The sequence below is a fragment of the Oncorhynchus mykiss genome, chromosome 8 (assembly GCF_057628025.1).
Source record: "Oncorhynchus mykiss isolate SJ-2025 chromosome 8, ASM5762802v1, whole genome shotgun sequence".
Lineage (NCBI taxonomy): Eukaryota > Metazoa > Chordata > Actinopteri > Salmoniformes > Salmonidae > Oncorhynchus > Oncorhynchus mykiss.
The window spans coordinates 20,089,838-20,110,379 of record NC_143029.1 but is presented as its reverse complement, the minus strand read 5'-3'; the positions used below and the strand labels follow the sequence as shown (position 1 = coordinate 20,110,379).

Sequence of the window (20,542 nt, the reverse complement as noted above, 5' to 3'; positions counted from 1 at the left end):
GCTCTATCAAATGGTTGTTGATCATTGCTAGACAACCACTTTCAGGTCTTGCCATAGATTTTCAAGTAGATTTATGTCAAAACTGTAACTCAGCCACTCAGAGAAACATTCACTGTCTTCTTAGTAAACAACTTGTGTAGATTTGGCCTTGTGTTTTAGGTTATTGTCCTGCTGAAAGGTAAATTAATCTCCCAGTGTCTGGTGGAAAGCAGACTGAACCAGGTTTTCCTCTGGGATTTTGCCGGTGCTTACTACATTCTGTTTTTTTTAATCCTGAAACTCCCCAATCCTTAATGATTACAAGCATACCCATAACATGACGCAGCCACCACTATGCTTGAAGATATGAAGATATTCATGTGATTTATTGGATTTTCCCCAAACATAACACTTTGTATTGATACACCATCCAAAGTGTAATTAATAACTTCACCATGCTCAAAGGGATAGTCAGTGTCTATTTATTTTATCTGCCAATAGGTGCCCTTCTTTTTGTGGCATTGCAAAACCTCCCTGGTCTTTGTGGTTAAATCTGTGTTTGAAATTCACTGCTCGACTGAGGGACCTTACAGAAAATTGTATATGTGGGGGACAGAGAAGAGGTAGTTATTCAAAAATCATGTTAAGCACTATTATTACACACAGAATGAGTCCATGCAACTCATTCTGTGACTTGTTAAGCGAATGTTTACTCCTGAACTTATTTAAGATTGTCATAACAAAAAGGATTGACTCAAGATATTTATTTTCATTTTTTATAAATTTTTAATTTATGTAATTTATAATTAGTTTATTAATTTGTAAACATTTCTGAACAAAACATAATTGCACTTTAACATTATAGGGTATTGTGTGTAGGCCAGTGACAAAAAATATATATTTTAAATTCAGGATGTAGCACAACAAAATGTGGAAAAATACTTCCTGAAGGCATAGTATGTTGGCCTTACGCATCCGCGGTAGAAAGTGGCAGAGCTACTACAGCGGTGTTTGCCAGATCAAGAGACATCCTGAAAATCGTTCCTCTCACGAAAACTAATGTAGCATCCCAACTAATATGACCACTGTATGGAAAGAGGAGACTCACGAACACGATGGTGTTCTCCGTTTTGCCCATGACTCCCATGGGCCCCAGGGGCCTCATCTGAAGTCTGTGCCAACTTCTGTCTGTAGCATCCGAACCGTTAGGGCTTCAAACGAATGAACTCTCAGGAACACGACAGTGTTCTCCGTTTGTTCTACTACCCTCACAGGCGTCACGGGAATCGTCTGAATGTAAATCGGTATTGGTTTAAAAAATGAATGGAACTATGGAAGTAGTTTTTTGCCCAAAGAAATGTCAACAACAACAACAACACAAATCCTGAGCTTTCTTATGTCTTGTTTCTTATATCCCCCCCCTGCTTGTGTACTAGTGTAAGTTTTATATGACATTGAATGCTGCCGTTTGCACAGATGATCAATCAGAACCTTTTGAGTACTTTTTGTCTAATACATTTCACAGTCCAAACTATTCTAGCCTACTTGTGCATTTGTCTCTTGCTCTAGGGACACCTGGTGGTGACATTAAAGTATAACCACAGATACTCAAATTATGTCGGGTTTGCTAACTTGCCTATGTTAACTTCTGCTTCTGTCTTCTCTGTGTGACAGAACTTCAAGCTAAGCAGAGACAAGACTGGGCTGACCAAGATGGGGGACCTGTCCCCTCAGGATATGAAGAAGGTGCACCGCCTGGTACTGATAGAGATGACCGCTCTGTTTGACACGGCAGGCATCGACCTCAAGGCCCACAAAGCAGTCAAACTCAAGGTCAAAGGTGAGCCAGTATGCTACAACTGTTAGCATGGAAGTACTATATAACAGTATATCTAAGTGCCCTAATAACTATCCCATTAACTATCCCATTTTGAGCTATAGTTCGAATCAGAGTTTAATTATTTGTTACATTTTTTCATTTGGTTGGTTTCACATTGCCAAATGTCAAACAAACTAAAATGCCTAAACATGTGTTCATGCAGGTAATTTGTTTATTGGAGAAAAATGCTCACGTTAAATCCATCTACGATTATCAAACTTCATAGGCCTAGTACAACATATGGGAGGAAACGGCACAATAATCATAAATGCTCTGCTACTCACATAATGTTTCAGGTATTTGAAGTTATTTAATCCAATGCTCGCATTCAAGTGGTTCTTTCCCTGTATTTGGTCCGGACTGTGTTCCCACCTGTAGCGAAACACACCATGGTACGAATGGACCACCCTTTTTGAGCGAACCATGGTGTATTGTTTAGTGTGCTCCCGAGTGCGGATAGAGTGTTCACACCTGTCCAAACGAACCGAACTAAGGGGGAAAACACGCCAGGGTTTGGAAAAAACACTACAAACCAATTTGGTGTGAAAGCCCCCTTAGTCTCAGGAAGCTCTGAGGAAATTATGTTTGTTGTGTCTGTGTTCTAGAGTCTGGCCTGTTTGGAGTTCCCCTGGCCACCCTATTGGAGCAGGACCAGAGGAGACAGCCAGGGACCAAGGTGCCAATCATACTGCAGAGGGTGAGCAGCACAACCTCTCAGTAACACAGTTAGGGATCCTGGTGCACTGTAATCTGATCCCGGTTCACTTTAATCCTACGGTATGTCTAAATGTGTGCCCTGAAGTAGAAATCTCTGCAGTTTGCTGTAGTGGTGATGGTATTCTCATGTGTGCTGTTGATTTGGTGGTTAAAGCTTATAAGAGTGTCCTATTGTTTCCAGCTGATCTTTCACATAGAGGAGGAAGGTCTGGACACAGAGTGGCTTCTACGGATACCCGGATCAGCCACAAGAGTCAAGGTCATTGTTCATCATTGTTGATAGATGGTTTATGGTTTATGCCTATACGATGTCTGGGCAAGGATTTGCATGCTGTAAAATCAGCATAATGTAGCAATAGAGAAATGAACATTTGGCTAACGGAGGGGCTGGTGTGGTGACAGACTGTGTGGAATTTATGATGAGTGTTGTACTGTAGGCCTATGTGATGAAGCCTACAATGTATGTGTGTATATTAACATATGTGTCCTGTTGGCAGGCGGTGCATGTGGAGCTGGAGGGGAAGTTCTATGAGGGCCTGTTCTCATGGGAGAGTCTGAAGCAGCACGATGCAGCCAGCCTGCTCAAGCTCTTCATCAGGGAGCTGCCCCACCCACTGCTCACTGTGGAGTACCTCATTGCTTTCATGGCAGTGCTCAGTCAGTCCCATTATATGCTGCACTACATTATGCACCAGACTTTCCTTATGCTACACACTTTCTCACAATGGTGCACTATATGTATACTCCACAGGAGGCGTCTGAGAGAAGAACGGCTCATAATAATAGCCGGAATGGCACAAATAGAATGGTATCAAACACCTGCATGTTGGATGTATTTGATACCATACCAACTAATTCCGCTCCAGCAATTACCACGAGCCCGTTTTCCCCAATTAAGGTGCCCCCAACCTCCTGTGGTATAGTCGTTCACAAATGTAGCTTGATTCACATTGAGTTTTATCATATGTTGAGCTATGGGTTAGTAAACCAATTCATTGTGGATGTGATTTAATTGCTTGCCTTACAGAACTACCCACTAAGACGCAACAGCTGCAGGCTCTCAACTTAGTGGTTCTGCTACTTCCAGAGTCCAGCCGTGATGTACTGAAGGTAGATAGAACTGCTTTCTCTGTGCTAGTTTTCTAGCCAATACAGTGTAGACTCATGGTGTCTGTTGGACACAATATAATGTATCTTATGATGGTTTCAGGCGCTGATGGAGTTCCTTCAGAGGGTCATAGACCACAAAGAGCAGAACAAGATGACCTTGAACAACGTTGCCGTGGTGATGGCTCCAAACATATTCATGTTTAAAGGCTTCCGCAACAAGATCAGTATGCAGCAGGAATTATCCATGGCCACAGAGACCGCCAACATCGTCCGACTGCTCATCCGATACCAAAACCTACTCTGGACGGTACGCTCCAGTCTTCTACCTTTTTGACATAGATACTTTAGAGGCCTACTGTAGTTGAAATTACACTTTGGTATCATATTTGTAATGTTATTATAAATTTTTCACTTCAGATTCCTAAATTCATAATGAACCAAGTCAGGAAACAAAACACGGAGAACCAGAAGAAAATTAGCAAAGAGCGTGCCATGAGGAAACTCTTAAAGAAGATTGCTTATGACCGAGAGAAACCCGAAAAACAGGAGAAACCCCCCTCAGAGGTGAGAGCAGCAGAAAACAAAGGAGGCCGTCTGTCTAGCACCTGTGTATGGTAACTGAAAAGCAGTTATGGCTGAGGGAACACCCATGCTCCTGAGTGAATCAAGAGGATAATATGTGAATGACTCAACTCAAATGCCTTCTGCACTTCCTGGTTCAACTGAGTTAAAAGGGAATGGCTCCCCTGTGACGCCTAGTGGACATATGTAGAACTGTAATGTTTTTGTTTGAAAAATTACTTAATAATGAAGAATATGGATTTATGACGAAATTGTATAATTTAGCATAGAATTTGAATACCTTCAAAGTATATTGATATTGAAGTGCAATTTTCTAGAAACGCTTGATATGTTGTACAAGAATATAGCTGCTGTACAGTTTGTATTGGTGTAGTATGAAGTACAGTAGCTACACTATAGTTTGTACACTATTATGATGGTTAGCGGAAACGTGTCTGTTGTCTATCCTTAGGCGGACAGTAGTTCTCAGGGCGTCATCAGGGTCCAGGCCCCTCAGTTCTCTAAGGTCTCCATGGCTGTCCAGTTGACTGAAGAGCTGCAGGCGTCTGACGTCCTCAGTCACTTCCTCAGCCAGAAGAGGTGAGACCAACACCCCTCCCTCTCCACTGTCCATGTCCTCCCCGAGGAACTACTGTCAAGCCCGTCATACACCAAAGGATTGCATTTTGAGTCCAGCTAAATTACAGTACAGAGACATTTACACCCTGTGTGTGGTATAACTGAGCAGCCTATGGAGACTGTTATTTCTGCTCCAACTCAGTTGAGTGACACTGCATGGCATGGCTCAGATTTCCCCACATCTGTTACATAAAACTAAAATGTCATAGCTCTGACATTGTATTGGAATGTCACTCTATATTTGTAACATAGGTTTTTATTTATCCCTGACTATGTCATCTGTGTGTTCTAGCTCTGTGTCTGTGAAGAGAGAAGACCTGTGCCTTTATGAAATAGGGGGCAATATCAGTAAGTATTCCATGGTGGTGTGCAGTCATTCAACACACAAACCATCTCAAATACACTGAGTGTACAGACTGACCAGGTGAACCCAGGTGAAAGATATGATCCCTTGTTGATGTCACTTGTTAAATCCACTTCAATCTGTGTATATTAAGGGGAGGAGACCGGTTAAAGAAGGATTTTTAAGCTTGTAGACAATTGTGACATGGATTGAGTATGTGTGCCATTCAGGGATGAATGGGAAAGACAAAATATTTAAGTGCCTTTTGAATGGGGTATGGTAGTAGGTGCCAGACGCACAGGTTTGTGTCAAGAACTGCAACGCTGCTGGATTTTCCCCGCTCAACAGTTTCCTGTGTGTATCAAGAATGGTCTACCACCCAAAGGACATCCAGCCAACTTGAGACAACTATGGGAAGCATTAGAGTCAACGTGGACCAGCATCCCTGTGGAACTTTTTTGACACGTTGTAGAGTCCCTGCCCCGATGAATTGAAGCTGTTCTGAGGGCAAAAGGGGGCGCAACTCAATATTAGGAAGGTGTTCCTAATGTTTTGTGCACTATGTATTCTGTGGCATTAATATACAGTTCCAGTCAAAAGTTTGGACTCATTCATGGGGTTTTCTTTATTTTTATTATTTTCTACATTGTAGAATAGTAGTGAAGACATCAAAACTATGGAATCATGTAGTAACCAAAAAAGTGCTAAACAAATCAAAATGTATTTGATATATTAGATTATTCAAAGTAGCCACCCTTTGCCTTGATGACAGCTTTGCACACTCTTGGCATTCTCTCAACCAGCTTCACCTGGAATGCTTTTCCAACAGTCTTGAAGGAGTTCCCACATATGCTGAGCACTTGTTGGCTGCTTTTTCTTCACTCTGCGGTCCAACTCATCCCAAACCATCTCAATTGGGTTGAGCTCGGGTGTTTCTGGAGGCCAGGTCATCTGATGCAGCACTCCACCACTCTCCTTCTTGGTCAAATAGCCCTTACACAGCCTGGAGGTGTATTGGGTCATTGTCCTGTTGAAAAACAAATGATAGTCCCACGAAGCTCAAACCAGATGGGATGGCATATCACTGCAGACAGCTGTTGTAGCCATGCTGTTTAAGTGTGCCTTGAACTATAAATAAATCACACAGTGTCACCAGCAAAGCACCCACACACCATCACACCTCCTCCTCCATGCTTCACGGTGGGAACCACACATGCGGAGATCATCCGTTCACCCGCTGTGCTTCTCACACATACATGGAGGTTGGAACAAGATTTCCACCGGTCTAATGTCCATTGCTTGTGTTTCTTGACCCAAGCAAGTCTCTTCTTCGTGTTGGTGTCCTTTAGTAGTGGTTTCTTTGCAGCAATTCGACCATGAATGCCTGATTCACGCAGTCTCCTCTGAACAGTTGATGTTGAGATGCGTCTGCAACTGCACTTGAAGAAACGTTCAAAGTTCTTGACATTTTCTGAAATGACTGTCCTTCAAGTAATGATGGACTGTCATTTCTCTTTGCTTATTTCAGCTGTTCTTGCCAGAATATGGACTTGGTCTTTTACCAAAAATGGCTATCTGTATACCACCCCTACCTTGTCACAACACAACTAATTGGCTTAAAACGCATTAAGAAGGAAAGAAATTCCACAAATTAACTTTTAACAAGGCACACCTGTTAATTGAAATGCATTCCAGTTGACTACCTCATGAACTTGGTTGAGAGAATGCCAAGAGCGTGCAAAGCTGTCATCAGGGCAAAGGGTGGCTACTTTGAAGAATCTCAAATGTTAAATATATTTTGACTTGTTTAACACGATTCCATATGTGTTATTTCATAGTTTTGATGTCTTCACTATTATTCTGCAATGCAGAAAATAACAAAATAAAGAAATCCTGGAATTAGTAGGTGTGTCCAAACTATTGACTGGTACTTACATTTTTTTTTTATAGATATGACAACATCCTACAGTAGACTCAGACCATATTCAAAGCGTCACCTTCCCAATATGTCAGACAGTACCTGATTAGTTCTTTGCTGTGTGTTGTTCCTGAACAGAGGAGCGCTGTCTGGATGAGGATACCTATATGAAAGACCTGTTGGAGCTGAACCCCAGTGCAAAGTGGGTCATCAAGTGGATCATCCAGAGATAGGATACTCACACCCTGCCAGCCATGTCTTAAAGGTCCAATGCATCCATTTTTATCTCAATATCAAATAATTTCCGGGTCACAAATAAAGTAACTTACTGTGATTGTTTTCTATTAAAAGGGTAAAAATGAAACAAAAATAGCTTATTTGCAAAGGGCAATTTCTCAAGCATGAATTTTGATAGGACTGTCGGGTCTGAGTGAGGGGCCTGATTGCACGAGCCTAATGGGAGGGATATGTAACCTGATAACTAGCCGTTATTGGCAGAGGTCGCTAGACAGGCCTCACTTCATCCCACTGAAACAGGCTGAAATTTCAGGCGGTCTTTTCAAACGGGCATTATCATAATTTTTACAATTTGACAGACTTTTTCCAACCTCATAGTGTGGAAATATACATTCACTGTCCAGTTTATTAGGTACACCCATCTAGTACCTGGAAGGACCCCCCTTTGCTTCCAGAAAAGCCTGAATTCTTTGTGGCGTGGTTTCTACAAAGTGTGGCGTTCAAACATTGCTCAATTGGTATCATGGGTCCTAATGTGTGCCAGGAAAACATTCACCACACCATTACACCACCGGCACCAGCCTGTACCGTTGACACCAGACAGGATTGGTCCATGGACTTATGCTGCTAATGCTAAATGCTGATTCTGCCATCAGCATGATGCAACCAGAACCGGGATTCGTCAGAGCAGGCAATGTTTTTCCACTCCTCAATTGTCCACTGAAACCACTTTTATGTTTTTAGCTGATAGGCGTGGAACCTGATGTGGTCGTCTGCTGCAATAGCCCATCCGTGACAATGATTGACGAGTTGTGAGTTCCGAGATGGCGTTCTGCACACCACTGTTGTACTGCGCTGTTATTTGCCTATTTGTGGCCCGCCTGCTTGCGCGATTCTTGCCATTCTCCTTCTCCATTCTCCTCTCTCATCAACAAGCTGTTTTCGCCCATAGGACTGCCGCTGACTGGATGTTTTTTCGCATCATTCTTGGTAATCCATAGACACTGTCGTGCGTGAAAAGCCCAGGAGGCCGGCCATTTCTGAGATACTGGAATCGGTGTGCCTGACACCGATGATCATACCATGCTCAAAGTCCCTTAGCTCACAAATTTTTCCCATCCTAACGTTCAATTGAACGCCTCAATTACTTTCTGCCTGCTTTATATAGCAAGCCACGGCCACGTGTCTAATTGTCTATTGGTGCGATGCATCTTTGTAAACGGGGTGTTGTACCTAATAAACTGTCCAGTGAGTGTATATACAACATAGGAAAATCACGTTTTTGAGTGCACTGGGCCTTTAAAGGATAACGGACAGAGGTAACGTTAAGGCTGACCACTGGAGCCAGCAGGACAGGTATTACAGAAGTGTTAAAGTTGTTGTCCTTTGGTGCTGTAGTTTAGAATACAGTTTAAGTAGATGAGGGCTCTTCCTCTGAAATGTATGCCCTGTGGTGTGTTAGGTCCACATGTGTACAGGGTACTTACTGTTTGGGATAAATCACTCCCCTGATTGACATGTATGCTACTGGAAGTCCAACTGCCAAGAGCTTGAGGAGTTGAGGAGAGCCACTGAACTATAATCTGTGGTGGTATTGATCAATACAGTAAATGCCCCAAACCAAGAAAACAACAGTTGAGGAAACAGTATATTGTAATGGATTGTTCTAAAAATGACAGCGACAATGTTTTTACATTCAATCATAGACATTTAAGACATAATTTAAACACTAATAGGATTTTCTTTACTCTGCAGCTTATTCTCCATTGTAAGATAACTAAAACGTAGCATACAGGCCTCCCCAAACTACCAGGGTCAATTCTATTCTATTTCAGTTTCAGTCAATTCAAGAAGTACCCTGACATTCCAATTCTCTTCAATGCTTTTCAATTGGGAAAAATTGGGATTGGAATTTGGTTTACTTTCTTAATTGACTAGAATTTAAATGGAATTGACCTCAACCCTGCTAGCTAAAATTGTGTTCATATGAAGATGTGTTGGGTAGAACCGGTTCTCAAGCTGTGGTCCTAAGCTAGCATTCCAGGTCGCTTCCTAATAACATTAACATGTGTAGTTCTCAAAAGGTACTTTCGATGGAGGGATCAGTTTTGAATAATGCAATGTATGTCCGATCATTTCAATTTAGAAAACATGAATAACATTATTTCAGATATGTACTGTATTTTATACACTCTACCTGCCCTTATGTTGTTCTTGACACTGTGAATATGACTTGAAAGATGTTCCATTTGATGTTGTATACTGTGTTATACTGCTTCTGAAATGACCACTAAACTTTTTGTAAATAAATGTGTAATTGCTCCTATTTAGTGTGTAATGTTCTCATGTATACACAATAAAATACATTAAAAACAACAATAATAGAAAATCAAAGGGAACACATTTTTCCCAAAGGAGAATATTGTGTTCTGTTTTGCTTGTGCCTACATGAGTAGTCCATGTTTCCTTTGATGGGCCTGTACAGTGGCCTGGAGGGCTTGGCTGTAGTGGTGGAAGGGGACTTGGACAAACTGAGGTGGCTGGTGCTGGCTAGACTTTACTAGGCCAAACACAGAGGTCACCATGGCCTGCAGCCGCCTCACATCTGCAGGGGACACACAGAGAGACATGACGCCACATTTCATATTTTGAAAGTCAAAAGAAAATGTGTGCACTTGTGGGTTGGAGTGAGCTTTGTGCAGCATGCTGACCTTTACTGTTGTTCCTTTTCCACGGTGTCATCCAGAATACTTGTAATGTGATGTTCTTAAAAAGAAGACATTTCTGTTGGAGAGCCAAAGAAAACAGAAATGTCAAGGGTATACTGTAAGCAAGGTTACATTTAGTCTACAATTTACAGGACAATTTGTGAATCATTTGAGATTACGTTGAACACGAAAACAAATGTGAACTCTGCCTGGGGGGGTCATGTGCAAACATCCGAGGGAGCAAAGTACATTAGAGAATGTTGAATTCAAACATCTTTTTCTTGCAGTCTAGAGACATAATAATTGTTCAAAATTCTATGTATTTTTTTCCTGCATATATAAGCACAATTCTTGAGCTGTCTGTATCGACCTGACTGCCTCTGTCCTCCGTGTATCTTTAAACAGAACCCCACCTAAACATTGCCACACAATGATGTCCACAACACAAATACAACAAGCAGTTTGAGATAATGCCTGGTGGAGATTATAAGAGTACATGGCTATTTAGGCCAGATCCTTCTTCAAGACGTTCAAAGATGACCAGCATTGTCAACAGTTCAACACCTCAGGAGTAAAATCAATTGGCTTTTCATAGCTGAGCATTCAGAGGTCGAGAGAGGTAGAGAAAGAGAGTGCTCAAGAGAGAGATCGAGAGAGAGAGTTGTTCTCACTTTGAGCTATGTTATCATGTGCGCTCCAGCTCGACGCCACACACAGTTAAGATATCATACCTTACCTGACTGGGTCATGGTGATGTCCACGCTGTCTGTACACCAGTGCTGAGCTGGAGTGGAGCTGCCGTAGAGCTCCAGGATGGTTCTCCTCTCTCTCTGCCCCAAGGAGAGGACTCTTTCCTGGGTCAGTCTGAACAGAGCCCTCATTATGACAACCGATGCAGAGCAGCACAGGATGGATGAATCAGTTCTACTTCTACACTGGGATGTAGTGGTACACTCTCACTATAATCTCACTTCCTTAAACTCTCTTGGGTAGGGGGCAGTATTTTGACGACCGGATGAAAAGCGTGCCCAAAGTAAACTGCCTGTTACTCAGGCCCAGAAGCTAGGATATGCATATACATGAGAAAACACTCTAAAGTTTCTAAAACGGTTAAAATTATGTCTGTGAGTATAACAGAACTGATATGGCAGGCGAAACCCTGAGGACAAACCATCCCAACAACAAAATTATTGGGCCTACCACTATTTTCAATGACTATCACTTTTATTATAAGGCCAAGTACTCCCAGATTGCAGTTCCTAGGGCTTCCACTAGATGTCAACAGTCTTTAGAAAGAGTTTCAGGCTGGTTTTTGGACAAATGAGCCGGAAATTGTAGTTTTTCTAGGTGGCTCCCATTTTGGCTGTAGTGTTTCCAAGCGCGTGCGTGGAAGAGAGCGCGTTCTTTGGAATTTTTCTCCGGGAAAGACTAACGATTCTCTGTCTTAAATTTGATTGTTTATTTACATATTAGGGTACCTAAGGTTTGATTGTAAATGTTGTTTGACTTGTTTGGAAAAATGTATTAGTAACGTTTGGAATTCATTTTGTATGCATTTTGATGGAGGGAAACTAGGTGTGTTATTGACTGAAGCCCGCCAGCTAAACTGAGTTTTTATGGATATAAAGAATGACATTATCGAATTTGTGATGTAACTGGGACCTTTTGGAGTGCCAACAGAAGAAGATCATCAAAGGTAAGGCATTTTTTATATCGCTATTTGTGACTTTCGTGTCGCACCTGCCTGGTTGAAATATGTTTTTCAACCCAGCCGAGGTTGATCAGAACCCGACTTGTGTCCAGGTGGCATAATGCTGCCCCCCAAGGATCTCCTCTCTTGATCCATAGCCATATTGAGGCTTTTACAGCTGCCTTGATGTTGTTGCTGATGGCTCTCCTCGTCTTCGATCCATTGATGCTGAGTGTACTGTGGGCTCTGGAGAGGGATTGCCCAGCTAAACCACTACAGCCTACCTCGATAGGCACACATCTAGCCTTCCACACCCTGCTTCCAACAGTTGATGACCAGTCCCTCGTACTTTAGATTTTGTTTTGGATTTTGAGCCTGGCTGAAACTAAAGTGATCTTCTGACAGTTGGGCCGAGCTCGCTTACACTGCCTGGTCCTACTTCGCCCAGGCTCTTTGCTGTCTTATTCCCACTGCTCTGCTGGACCTCTTTCACAGCTGATCTCATCTCCTCCTGAACCAGCCTGTGTCTCTCCTTCCCCTTGGCAGTGTTTCACTTCCCTCGCCCGAGTGACCTTGAGCTCCTCTTCCAGGGACTTCAAGGGCAGCCTCAGCTTGTTGCTGTTCCCATAGAAGGCTATGCCGCTAAAGCTTCTTGAAAACCCCAACCACCTTTGGAGATGGCTGCTGACCTTCCTCTCCAAGTTCTTGACTGCGGAGATGGTGACTTCGTAGATGAGCGGAGGCCAGAGTATTCTCAGGAGGATGCCATGCTGATACATCCACACCTTGAACTTCCGGGCAGTCCTGACCGGTCAACTGCTCTCAGCCAGGTCTCCAGCTCCTGACAGGTGGACTGGATTGATGTTGTGTCCTCAGTCTGCTGTTAAACACCTTGCCAAGGCTCTTCACTGGCTTTTTCGAGACTGTGGGGATTGGTGTTCCTGCGATGACGAAGCGGAATCTGTCTACGACCTTGACCTTCTTCAACGACATCAACCTCAATTTTGTTGGCTTGTAGCTCATTCTCACCTATCCAATCAACTTCTCCAACCCTTACAGAATCCACCTGCTTCCTGGCAATGACTGTGTGGTGTCTGCCAGGTCGTCCATAACGGTTCTGATTGTTGTTTGTTGCACCCCAGCTTCAGGAGACTTCACAATCATGTTCATCGCCAGGGCAAACAGGATCACGGAGATGGTGCAGCCTGTGATGATTCCCACCTCCAGTCTGTACCACTGATGTTACTGACCCTGCTGAGACTCTCATGCTGTACCTGTTATAGGAGTCCAGGATGAGGTCTGCCACTGTCTGGGACATGGTGTTTTTTCATTGTAGTCTGCACCAGCTTAAGAGGCATCAATCTGTTGTCATTGGCAAGGACAAGCCAGAGCACTGCCACGTCATCCTTGTCCTATTGCGCTTCTTTGATGAGCTGGGTCACCACACCTGTGTGCTCCAAACACCTAGGTCCATTTTGGACCGATGTACCGATGTAGCCGTTCTTAGAGAGGAAGTCTGCCAGCCGCCTGGCTACAATGCTGAAGAAAATCTTCCCTTCGACACTTAGCAATGAGATGATCCTTAATTGGTTGATTCTCTCAGAATCCTCTTCCTTTGAGATCCAACTCCTTCGGCCAATCCCTACTGCTGTACAACCTTGCCTCTCCTCCAGCTGACCTTAATGATCTTCCAGAGCCGCTTGAGTAACAGAGGGCAGTGCTAATAGACCTTGTACTGGACTCCACTTGGTCCACGAGCTGAGCTAGACCTTGCCCTCTTCACAACTTCCTGTACTTCTTTCAGGAGTAGCTCAGCTCCCTGTTGTCAAACTCTGTGACCGGTGCTGGTGAGTGTATCAAGATGTTACACTGACCCAACTCCTGCTCCTTGTCGGAGTCACTGTATGTGCTCTGGATGTGCTGGTCAATCTCATCTTTGGACAAGCCAGGTTCGCACTGAGCTTCTATCCTAGTAGCAGCTTTGTGAAACCAAAGGGATTGGCTATAAAGGCAGTTCGCTTCCTGGCTCATTCTTTCTGCCATCTTCTATGCCATTCAGCCCTACGCATCTTTCTCAAGATGCTCGTCACTGGCCTCCTTGTTGCTGTTTCTTTGTTTCTTGAGGACCTTCAGTTCCTGCCTGATCTTGTGGATTTTCGCAGCTCTCTAGTTCATGGTGTACGTTGTTCTCGTAGACTCCTGCTTCACTGCGCCAAACCATGTGCAAAACTGATAGAGACATACCCCAAGCGACTTACGCTGTAATCGCAGCAAAAGGTGGCGCTACAAAGTATTAACTTAAGGGGGCTGAATAATTTTGCACGCCCAATTTTTCAGTTTTTGATTTGTTAAAAAAGTTTGAAATATCCAATAAATGTCATTCCACTTCATGATTGTGTCCCACTTGTTGTTGATTCTTCACAAAAAAATACAGTTTTATATCTTTATGTTTGAAGCCTGAAATGTGGCAAAAGGTCGCAAAGTTCAAGGGGGCCGAATACTTTCGCAAGGCACTGTACTTTCCCCTCCAAACATTTAATCCAGAATTAATTCATCTTTAGGCCTTGGGCATTCTTGCCGACCTTTCCACATACACATTCCATGCTCGTAGTCGGTTCTCCGTTTCCATGAGTCGTTAGCCTTTGGTCCGTCAGATTGGGGAGCTCATCCCCCCCAGAGGTGTTCCCCAATACAGCTCATAAGAATGAAATTAATCAGAAAAGATAGTTGTTATAGCACTGAAGACAATTGTAGAACTGAATTAAGCATTCATACATCATGGTATTATTACAAGAAAAAAATGCACTTCCCAATAAAATTACAAACATATATGTTGCTTAGCATTTTATTTTCACAATTCTTCCCATTTCAGTCCAGTTCACTGTTTGCTCCATATATATTAGACATAGCCTACTGTAGAATAGACATCAAATAAAGTGTGTGTACCAGATTGACAGTAAGAGTTTCTTGCTTCAGACGGTTAGGAAGAGCAGCAAACTAAGGCAGTTCCTTGTTGGAGGAAATGTTGCAAACACAAATTTATTGGATATGAAGCAGATAGCAATCCTCAAGATCCCGAGTATAAGTTAAAGGCCATGGTTTGATATTGTAATAAAGACAATACAATTGTTTTGTAATAAAGACAGATTTCCTTCAAAGCATGGATTTCAAAATGCTGTTTGTTGTTACAGAGTACAAATTCCAACCACAACATACATACGGTATGCTACATCACATGTAGTTTAGACAGACAGACACAGGAGGCTTAGGACATACAGGATAAAGAAGAGGATCTATAGTCCTTTAAATGAACCATGATTTTATACTACGTCTTCCTAAAGGTTCCACTCACTTGTATTGTATACTTCACACTCTAAAAAGCAATCCAAACCCTTGGTATAAAGCTGGTTGGCCCGCTGATCCAGAATGAGAGAGAAGTTACAGTCCTGTAAGTTGTGTCTCCATGTGTTTTGGTGCTGCTGCTGTACCTCTGGCAGTGACAGGCTTTGGTAGTCTGTGTTTAGGCTGCATTGGCTGGGCAGGTGAGAGGTTGAAACTCCTTGAACTCCAGGCCCTTGTTGAATTGAACCTCCAACACTTTGGATGCCTTTGTTATCTTCAGGTTGCGCATGCAGCTTTTGAATGAAGTGCTGGTAGCCAAACTGCTTGAGCCCCTCAGGAAAAGAGATAAAAGACAACGGTTGATTTATGACTGTAATTTTCTGGCCCGTTAAACAAATTCATGAATCTATTTCATAAGTCAGGTAGCCGATGACTGCTGGAGGTTATAACTTTAAATATCTCCTGAGGTTTAGATAGGAAGTAAATCACAAACATCTTCAACGTTGTAGTGAAGCATGGTTTGGCACAACTTTAATGTCCCACACAGTATCCAGGGTCATGTTCAGGAGTTAATATGTAACCTGATTCCAGAGGCATGTCTGTTCTACAAGATGTTCTACATGATACAGTTCTAACTGAATGTTTAATGTTCCACAACGGTACGTCTACTGAACATGTCCCAGGTGCCTCTACTGAACATGTCCCAGGTGTGATATGCTTGGTGAGTGCTGTTGTATCATGTACCTGTCCCAGATGTCAGCGGTGTTGGACCTGGTGTTGGGGCTCTCTGCTTGCTCCTTCCTGCCGTCCACAATGATCTCCAGCCTATGGCGGAGCTTGTGGACAGTGACTGAGTGCCACTGACCGTCACAGAGGCCTCTGCCTCAGGCTGGTACTAGGCTGTGAGCCGGCCCACCCAGTTGTCCACGTGGAACAGCAGCTAGGAAAGGGAGAAGACATACTTTACTCAGAATACACCTGGCTTGGCCTCCCAGGGGGCGCAGTGGTCTAGGGCACCCGCATCACAGTGTTAGCTGTGCCACCAGAGACTCTGGGTTCGTGCCCGGGCTCTGTCGCAGCCAGCCGCGACTGGGAGATCCGTGGGGCGACGCCCAATTGGCCTAGCGTCGTCCGGGTTAGGGAGGGTTTGGCCGGTAGGGATATCCTTGTCTCATCGCGCACCAGCAACTTCTGTGGCGGGCTGGGCGCAGTGCACGCTAACCAAGGTCGCCAGGTGCACAGTGTTTCCTCCGACACATTGGTGCGGCTTGGTTGGGTTGTGTTTCGGAGGACGCGTGACTTTCGACCTTCGTCTCTCCTGACCCCGTACGGGAGTTGTAGCGATGAGACAAGATACTAACTACTAATAATTAGATACTACGAAAATGGGGGTAAAAGAAAAAAGAAAAAAAAAGAATACACCTGTCTTGTCTAGTAGGCAGTTTGTCATAAAACATGACTGTTATTTATGATTCTGTTGAAACCCATTATTGAATTTATACAGTACAATAGCTTTGCACACTCATTATTGTTGTTAGGCTTACAGAAGAGAGTGTATAGTCTGATTAAAATTTTATTGTATTGCATTGTATTGTATTGCATGTTTGTGTGTACGCCGTGCAGTACGATGCCCAGGCCCTCCATCTTGGTGTCCACCTGGCTGCTGACCACCAGCAGAACCCCGTTGCTCTGGGACGTCTACACTTTCCACCCTGTAGGAACCCACTGGACCAGAGGACAGGAGATACGGGGAACAGTCAGAACTGATACAACAAATCCCACGAGATTGAATAATAAGTTATCTATTTTTATTTCACCTTTATTTTGACAGGGAGTCATTATACTGTCATAAAAATTGGATCTGTGAAACTTTGGTGTACGAGGAGTTATATTTTGTGATTGATAGGATATATTGCATTGTGTGGTCAGGAGTTTTTCCTGACCAGGATCTTATAGTTATGTTCCTATAGCCTGATCAGGAAAACCCCAGGATCTTATAGTTATGTTACTATAGCCTGGTCAGGAAAACCCTAGGATCTTATAGTTATGTTCCTATAGCCTGATCAGGAAAACCCCAGGATCTTATAGTTATGTTACTATAGCCTGGTCAGGAAAACCCTAGGATCTTATAGTTATGTTCCTATAGCCTGATCAGGAAAACCCCAGGATCTTATAGTTATGTTACTATAGCCTGGTCAGGAAAACCCCAGGATCTTATAGTTATGTTACTATAGCCTGGTCAGGAAAACCCCAGGATCTTATAGGTATGCTACTATAGCCTGGTCAGGAAAACCCCAGGATCTTATAGTTAAGTTACAATAGCCTGGTCAGGAAAACTCCAGAATCTTATAGGTATGCTACTATAGCCTGGAGTCTTTCCTATAGTTATAGTTCTAAGTTTTGAGTGTCAGAACGTACCTGCTTTAAATATATCCAATGCCATCGAAGTAGGTTCCCTTCTCAGTGATGATGAAACAGCTGCCCGCTTGGTGGTTGGAGGTGGGCGTGTCCATGTCCAACACAATACCCAGCATCTTAAAGTTCCTGATGCAGCCATTGATACGATACAAGACCTAGAAGAACACAACACACCTTTAACTGTGCTATAACATATGACTTTACACTGAGAAGTTTAATTTACTGTTGAATCTATCCCATAAATTGTAAATGATTACTTCTAACATCAACCCTTTCAACGGATCATATGTAAATGCATACAATTACAGTAATACAGTGTATAAGGCTTTGTGTTTTATTTCCTACAAATGAAATGTGAGGAAGCGTGTATGAACGTACTGGTCCGATCCTCTTGGTGGTGTAGTTGACAGGTAGGCCACCTATGTACAAGCATGCCAACCCCATCCAGGATGTCAGCCTTCTTGGGGCTGGTGGTGTGCTTGGAGTAGCGGTTGTCTATCACCAGTACACCTCTCTGTTTCTTTCTCACCACCTGGATCGGAGACCGCAGAAAGGGAAAGATTCAGGGGTAAATAAGGACAATACAAATACATATCTTTAATACATAATGGAAATAAGGAACTGTAGTTCCTGATTACTTTGGCTTGCCTCCTGTTTTGGTCAATGAACTAGTCAAATAGAAAATGATGTGGTTTTGTAGTTGTGTCATTGTGACACAGTATTTAGCTGTCTGCTCTCACGATCTAAACTCACTCAGACAGTGAAATAGAACTGATGGTAACTGCCAACAGACTGTACACCATGCTAAATTATTATTATGATTGTTTCTCCGGCTGGCTCGAGAGGTACATTAGGTGATCCCAGACCTTGTGCTAGTGTCCGTCGTTGATAACGGAGGTGTTGTCGTGGCCCAGGTCATAGCCGAGGTGGGCCATGCCCTCCTTCACCTGAATGGTGGCGAAGTCAGTGTGGTTGATCCTCGGCATGTAGAACACCAGGCCTGACTCTGCTGTGATCTGCAGCTCAAACTCTATGATTAGCCTGTAAGCAAACAGATTCACAACAGTCAGTCCAATATGATATTTACAGAACTGACGCATGATCTAAAGAAGAAATGTCTCATTGGGACTTTTCAAATAAATGAAAGCTCTATATACCTGTTCTTGACCTGTTTTTGGAGAACCCAAACTGTTTGGCTTTTTCTAAGACCACTGGAGATTCCTCGGCAGCACGGGAGGCCTGTAGGGGACGGGGGAGTCGCAGTCGACTTAAACCATTCATATTAGCTAAGATGATCTCATTCAAAGAATGCATTAAAAACACAATGCAAACATTCATTTTAATATGAATATAGTTGACCTGCTTTCTGTTTCTAGATGAAGTGCTATTCTAACGTGCCAATAGATGGTGCTATTGAAAAAGACATGGATTTGCTTTTGAGACTATCAGAAAATGTACATTTGTTTTTGCAAGGCCAACATGAATCACTTATTTTGTTCTGTTCAGAACATGAAGACACATTCCTCTGACCTTGCATTATACAATACATCTCTCTCAATGTAGAATGGTCCTTTCTTTCTATATTCTTGTTGAGCCAGGAAGGCTCCCATTGCTTAAAGGGACATTTATTTTACACTGCATACACTTATTTCCCACTGCACACGGTACAGCAAATATCATATGTAGCCTGTTTATAAAACAGAACTACTAAAACCATAGTGATTTACTTAGAAAGAAATTAAGAAAATCCCTATTGAAAGTCAAATGTCTTCTGGCAATACTTGGAATATGGACATGGAAAGTGTGTGCATGTATATTTCACAAGCAACACATCTTCACACAGGAGGCTTGGTGTTGAAGGTCTATGGCTGAAATCCATTCAAATGAAGATTCCACAGACACACGTCTGATGTCACTGATGTCATGAATGGCGAAAGTCAGCACAGCAGGTAGCTAGAGGAACATTGCTAAGAAAAAGATTAGTTCTACAAGAAAATGTTGTACCACCAGTGGCAATAGTGTAGCAATCTATTCATTTGCCTACAATGATACATACTATGGAGATATATCAAGAGAATATTTGAGGAAAATACAGGTGGTGTTGGCCAATGCAGGCAGCTTGGTTAGCAGAGAATGGATGAGTCTGGAAGGATGGATGAGAGAGAGTGAAAGAGAGACAGAGAGACAAACAGAGAGACAGATCGAAGAGGACCGAGAGATCGAGACAGAGAGAGGACAGAAAGAGAGCGAGAGAGCAAGGAGGACAGAGCGAGGACAGAGAGAATACTGCTACAGCACCTCAGCTGTCAGCTAGAGAGGATAGATGGAGCAGTGGAGCTATGAGAAAGAGCCCTGTCAACACTGCAGCTTTACCTATAAAACAGACCTAATGGATTGGAAAACGGCCCATTCTTTATTCCAGCCACATCAACCTCTCTGATGGTGTATTTAGACTCAGGGCCAACCGGTCTGTCTGGCTGAGCTGTGCTGGGGACAGATGACAGCTCTTTATGGGGATAATAAATCACTCCATCATAGGCTGGGAACTTAGTCCTTTAATGTGCATTTTTTTTGTCTTTTACTCCCTGATACCCATACGAGTGGGACATGAGAGGGTCTGTCTGGTGTCAGGGTGGGTGGTGGAGCCTCAGGTTGGACCGTCTGGGACACGTCTTCTTCCTTGGCCTTCTCTTCCTCATCAGGCTCCTCCTCTGGGAGGGGAAGCGGGGGAGGGGGAGGGGCCAGGTTGTTACACTGGCCAATCTCTGCGTTCTCAAAGGCCACGGGCTGGGAGAAGTCTGTGAGGCTGTAGGGCGTGCACAAGCAAACAAACACACACATGGATGTGCACACACACAAATACACAGAAAGTGTGTTAATGGGTGATGATGTAATCAGTTGAATTATGAACATGGTTATCACAGAGGATAGCCCCATTAAAGCCAACTAAATATGGGTGAACTGTGTTTAGTCCACTGGGAAGCGAGAGAGAGCCCTGAGC

At 43.2% G+C, this 20,542-nt stretch overlaps 2 protein-coding genes, 1 long non-coding RNA gene and 1 pseudogene across 5 annotated transcripts in view; 1 reads left to right on the top strand and 3 right to left on the bottom strand.

Moving 5' to 3' along the window:
• LOC110529550 (rho GTPase-activating protein 18) overlaps positions 1-9,709 on the top strand; it is a 42,246-nt gene extending 32,537 nt beyond the window's left edge. For both annotated transcript variants that reach the window (XM_021611809.3, XM_090242786.1), the window contains 10 exons: positions 1,654-1,819; positions 2,464-2,555; positions 2,757-2,834; positions 3,073-3,232; positions 3,603-3,685; positions 3,786-3,992; positions 4,103-4,249; positions 4,719-4,846; positions 5,178-5,233; positions 7,285-9,709. In XM_021611809.3, the coding sequence (XP_021467484.2) occupies positions 1,654-1,819; positions 2,464-2,555; positions 2,757-2,834; positions 3,073-3,232; positions 3,603-3,685; positions 3,786-3,992; positions 4,103-4,249; positions 4,719-4,846; positions 5,178-5,233; positions 7,285-7,379 (1,212 nt within the window). In that variant the 3' untranslated portion in view covers positions 7,380-9,709. The remainder of the gene's footprint in view (positions 1-1,653; positions 1,820-2,463; positions 2,556-2,756; positions 2,835-3,072; positions 3,233-3,602; positions 3,686-3,785; positions 3,993-4,102; positions 4,250-4,718; positions 4,847-5,177; positions 5,234-7,284) is intronic.
• LOC110529551 (uncharacterized) lies at positions 9,015-11,082 on the bottom strand. The gene is made up of 3 exons (XR_002474406.3): positions 10,828-11,082; positions 10,095-10,167; positions 9,015-9,988 (listed from the first exon to the last, which is right to left on the bottom strand). It is a non-coding gene; the product is annotated as an uncharacterized LOC110529551 (long non-coding RNA).
• A 1,119-nt stretch (positions 11,083-12,201) lies between these two features.
• On the bottom strand, positions 12,202-14,384 carry LOC110529203 (uncharacterized). Its single transcript, XM_090183038.1, is given in 12 exon segments — positions 12,202-12,271; positions 12,273-12,326; positions 12,328-12,574; positions 12,577-12,652; positions 12,973-13,018; positions 13,020-13,088; positions 13,090-13,405; positions 13,408-13,582; positions 13,585-13,721; positions 13,724-13,893; positions 13,895-14,010; positions 14,376-14,384. Coding segments are annotated over 12 exon segments (1,485 nt in total).
• A 228-nt stretch (positions 14,385-14,612) lies between these two features.
• LOC110529202 (laminin subunit alpha-2-like) overlaps positions 14,613-20,542 on the bottom strand; it is a 167,588-nt pseudogene continuing 161,658 nt past the window's right edge. Inside the window, exons 55-63 of the transcript XR_016482752.1 lie at positions 20,101-20,347; positions 18,710-18,930; positions 18,622-18,659; positions 18,408-18,586; positions 17,920-18,073; positions 17,538-17,696; positions 16,738-16,848; positions 15,832-16,063; positions 14,613-15,449 (exon numbers count right to left, since the gene is read on the bottom strand). The product of XR_016482752.1 is annotated as a laminin subunit alpha-2-like (transcript). The remainder of the gene's footprint in view (positions 15,450-15,831; positions 16,064-16,737; positions 16,849-17,537; positions 17,697-17,919; positions 18,074-18,407; positions 18,587-18,621; positions 18,660-18,709; positions 18,931-20,100; positions 20,348-20,542) is intronic.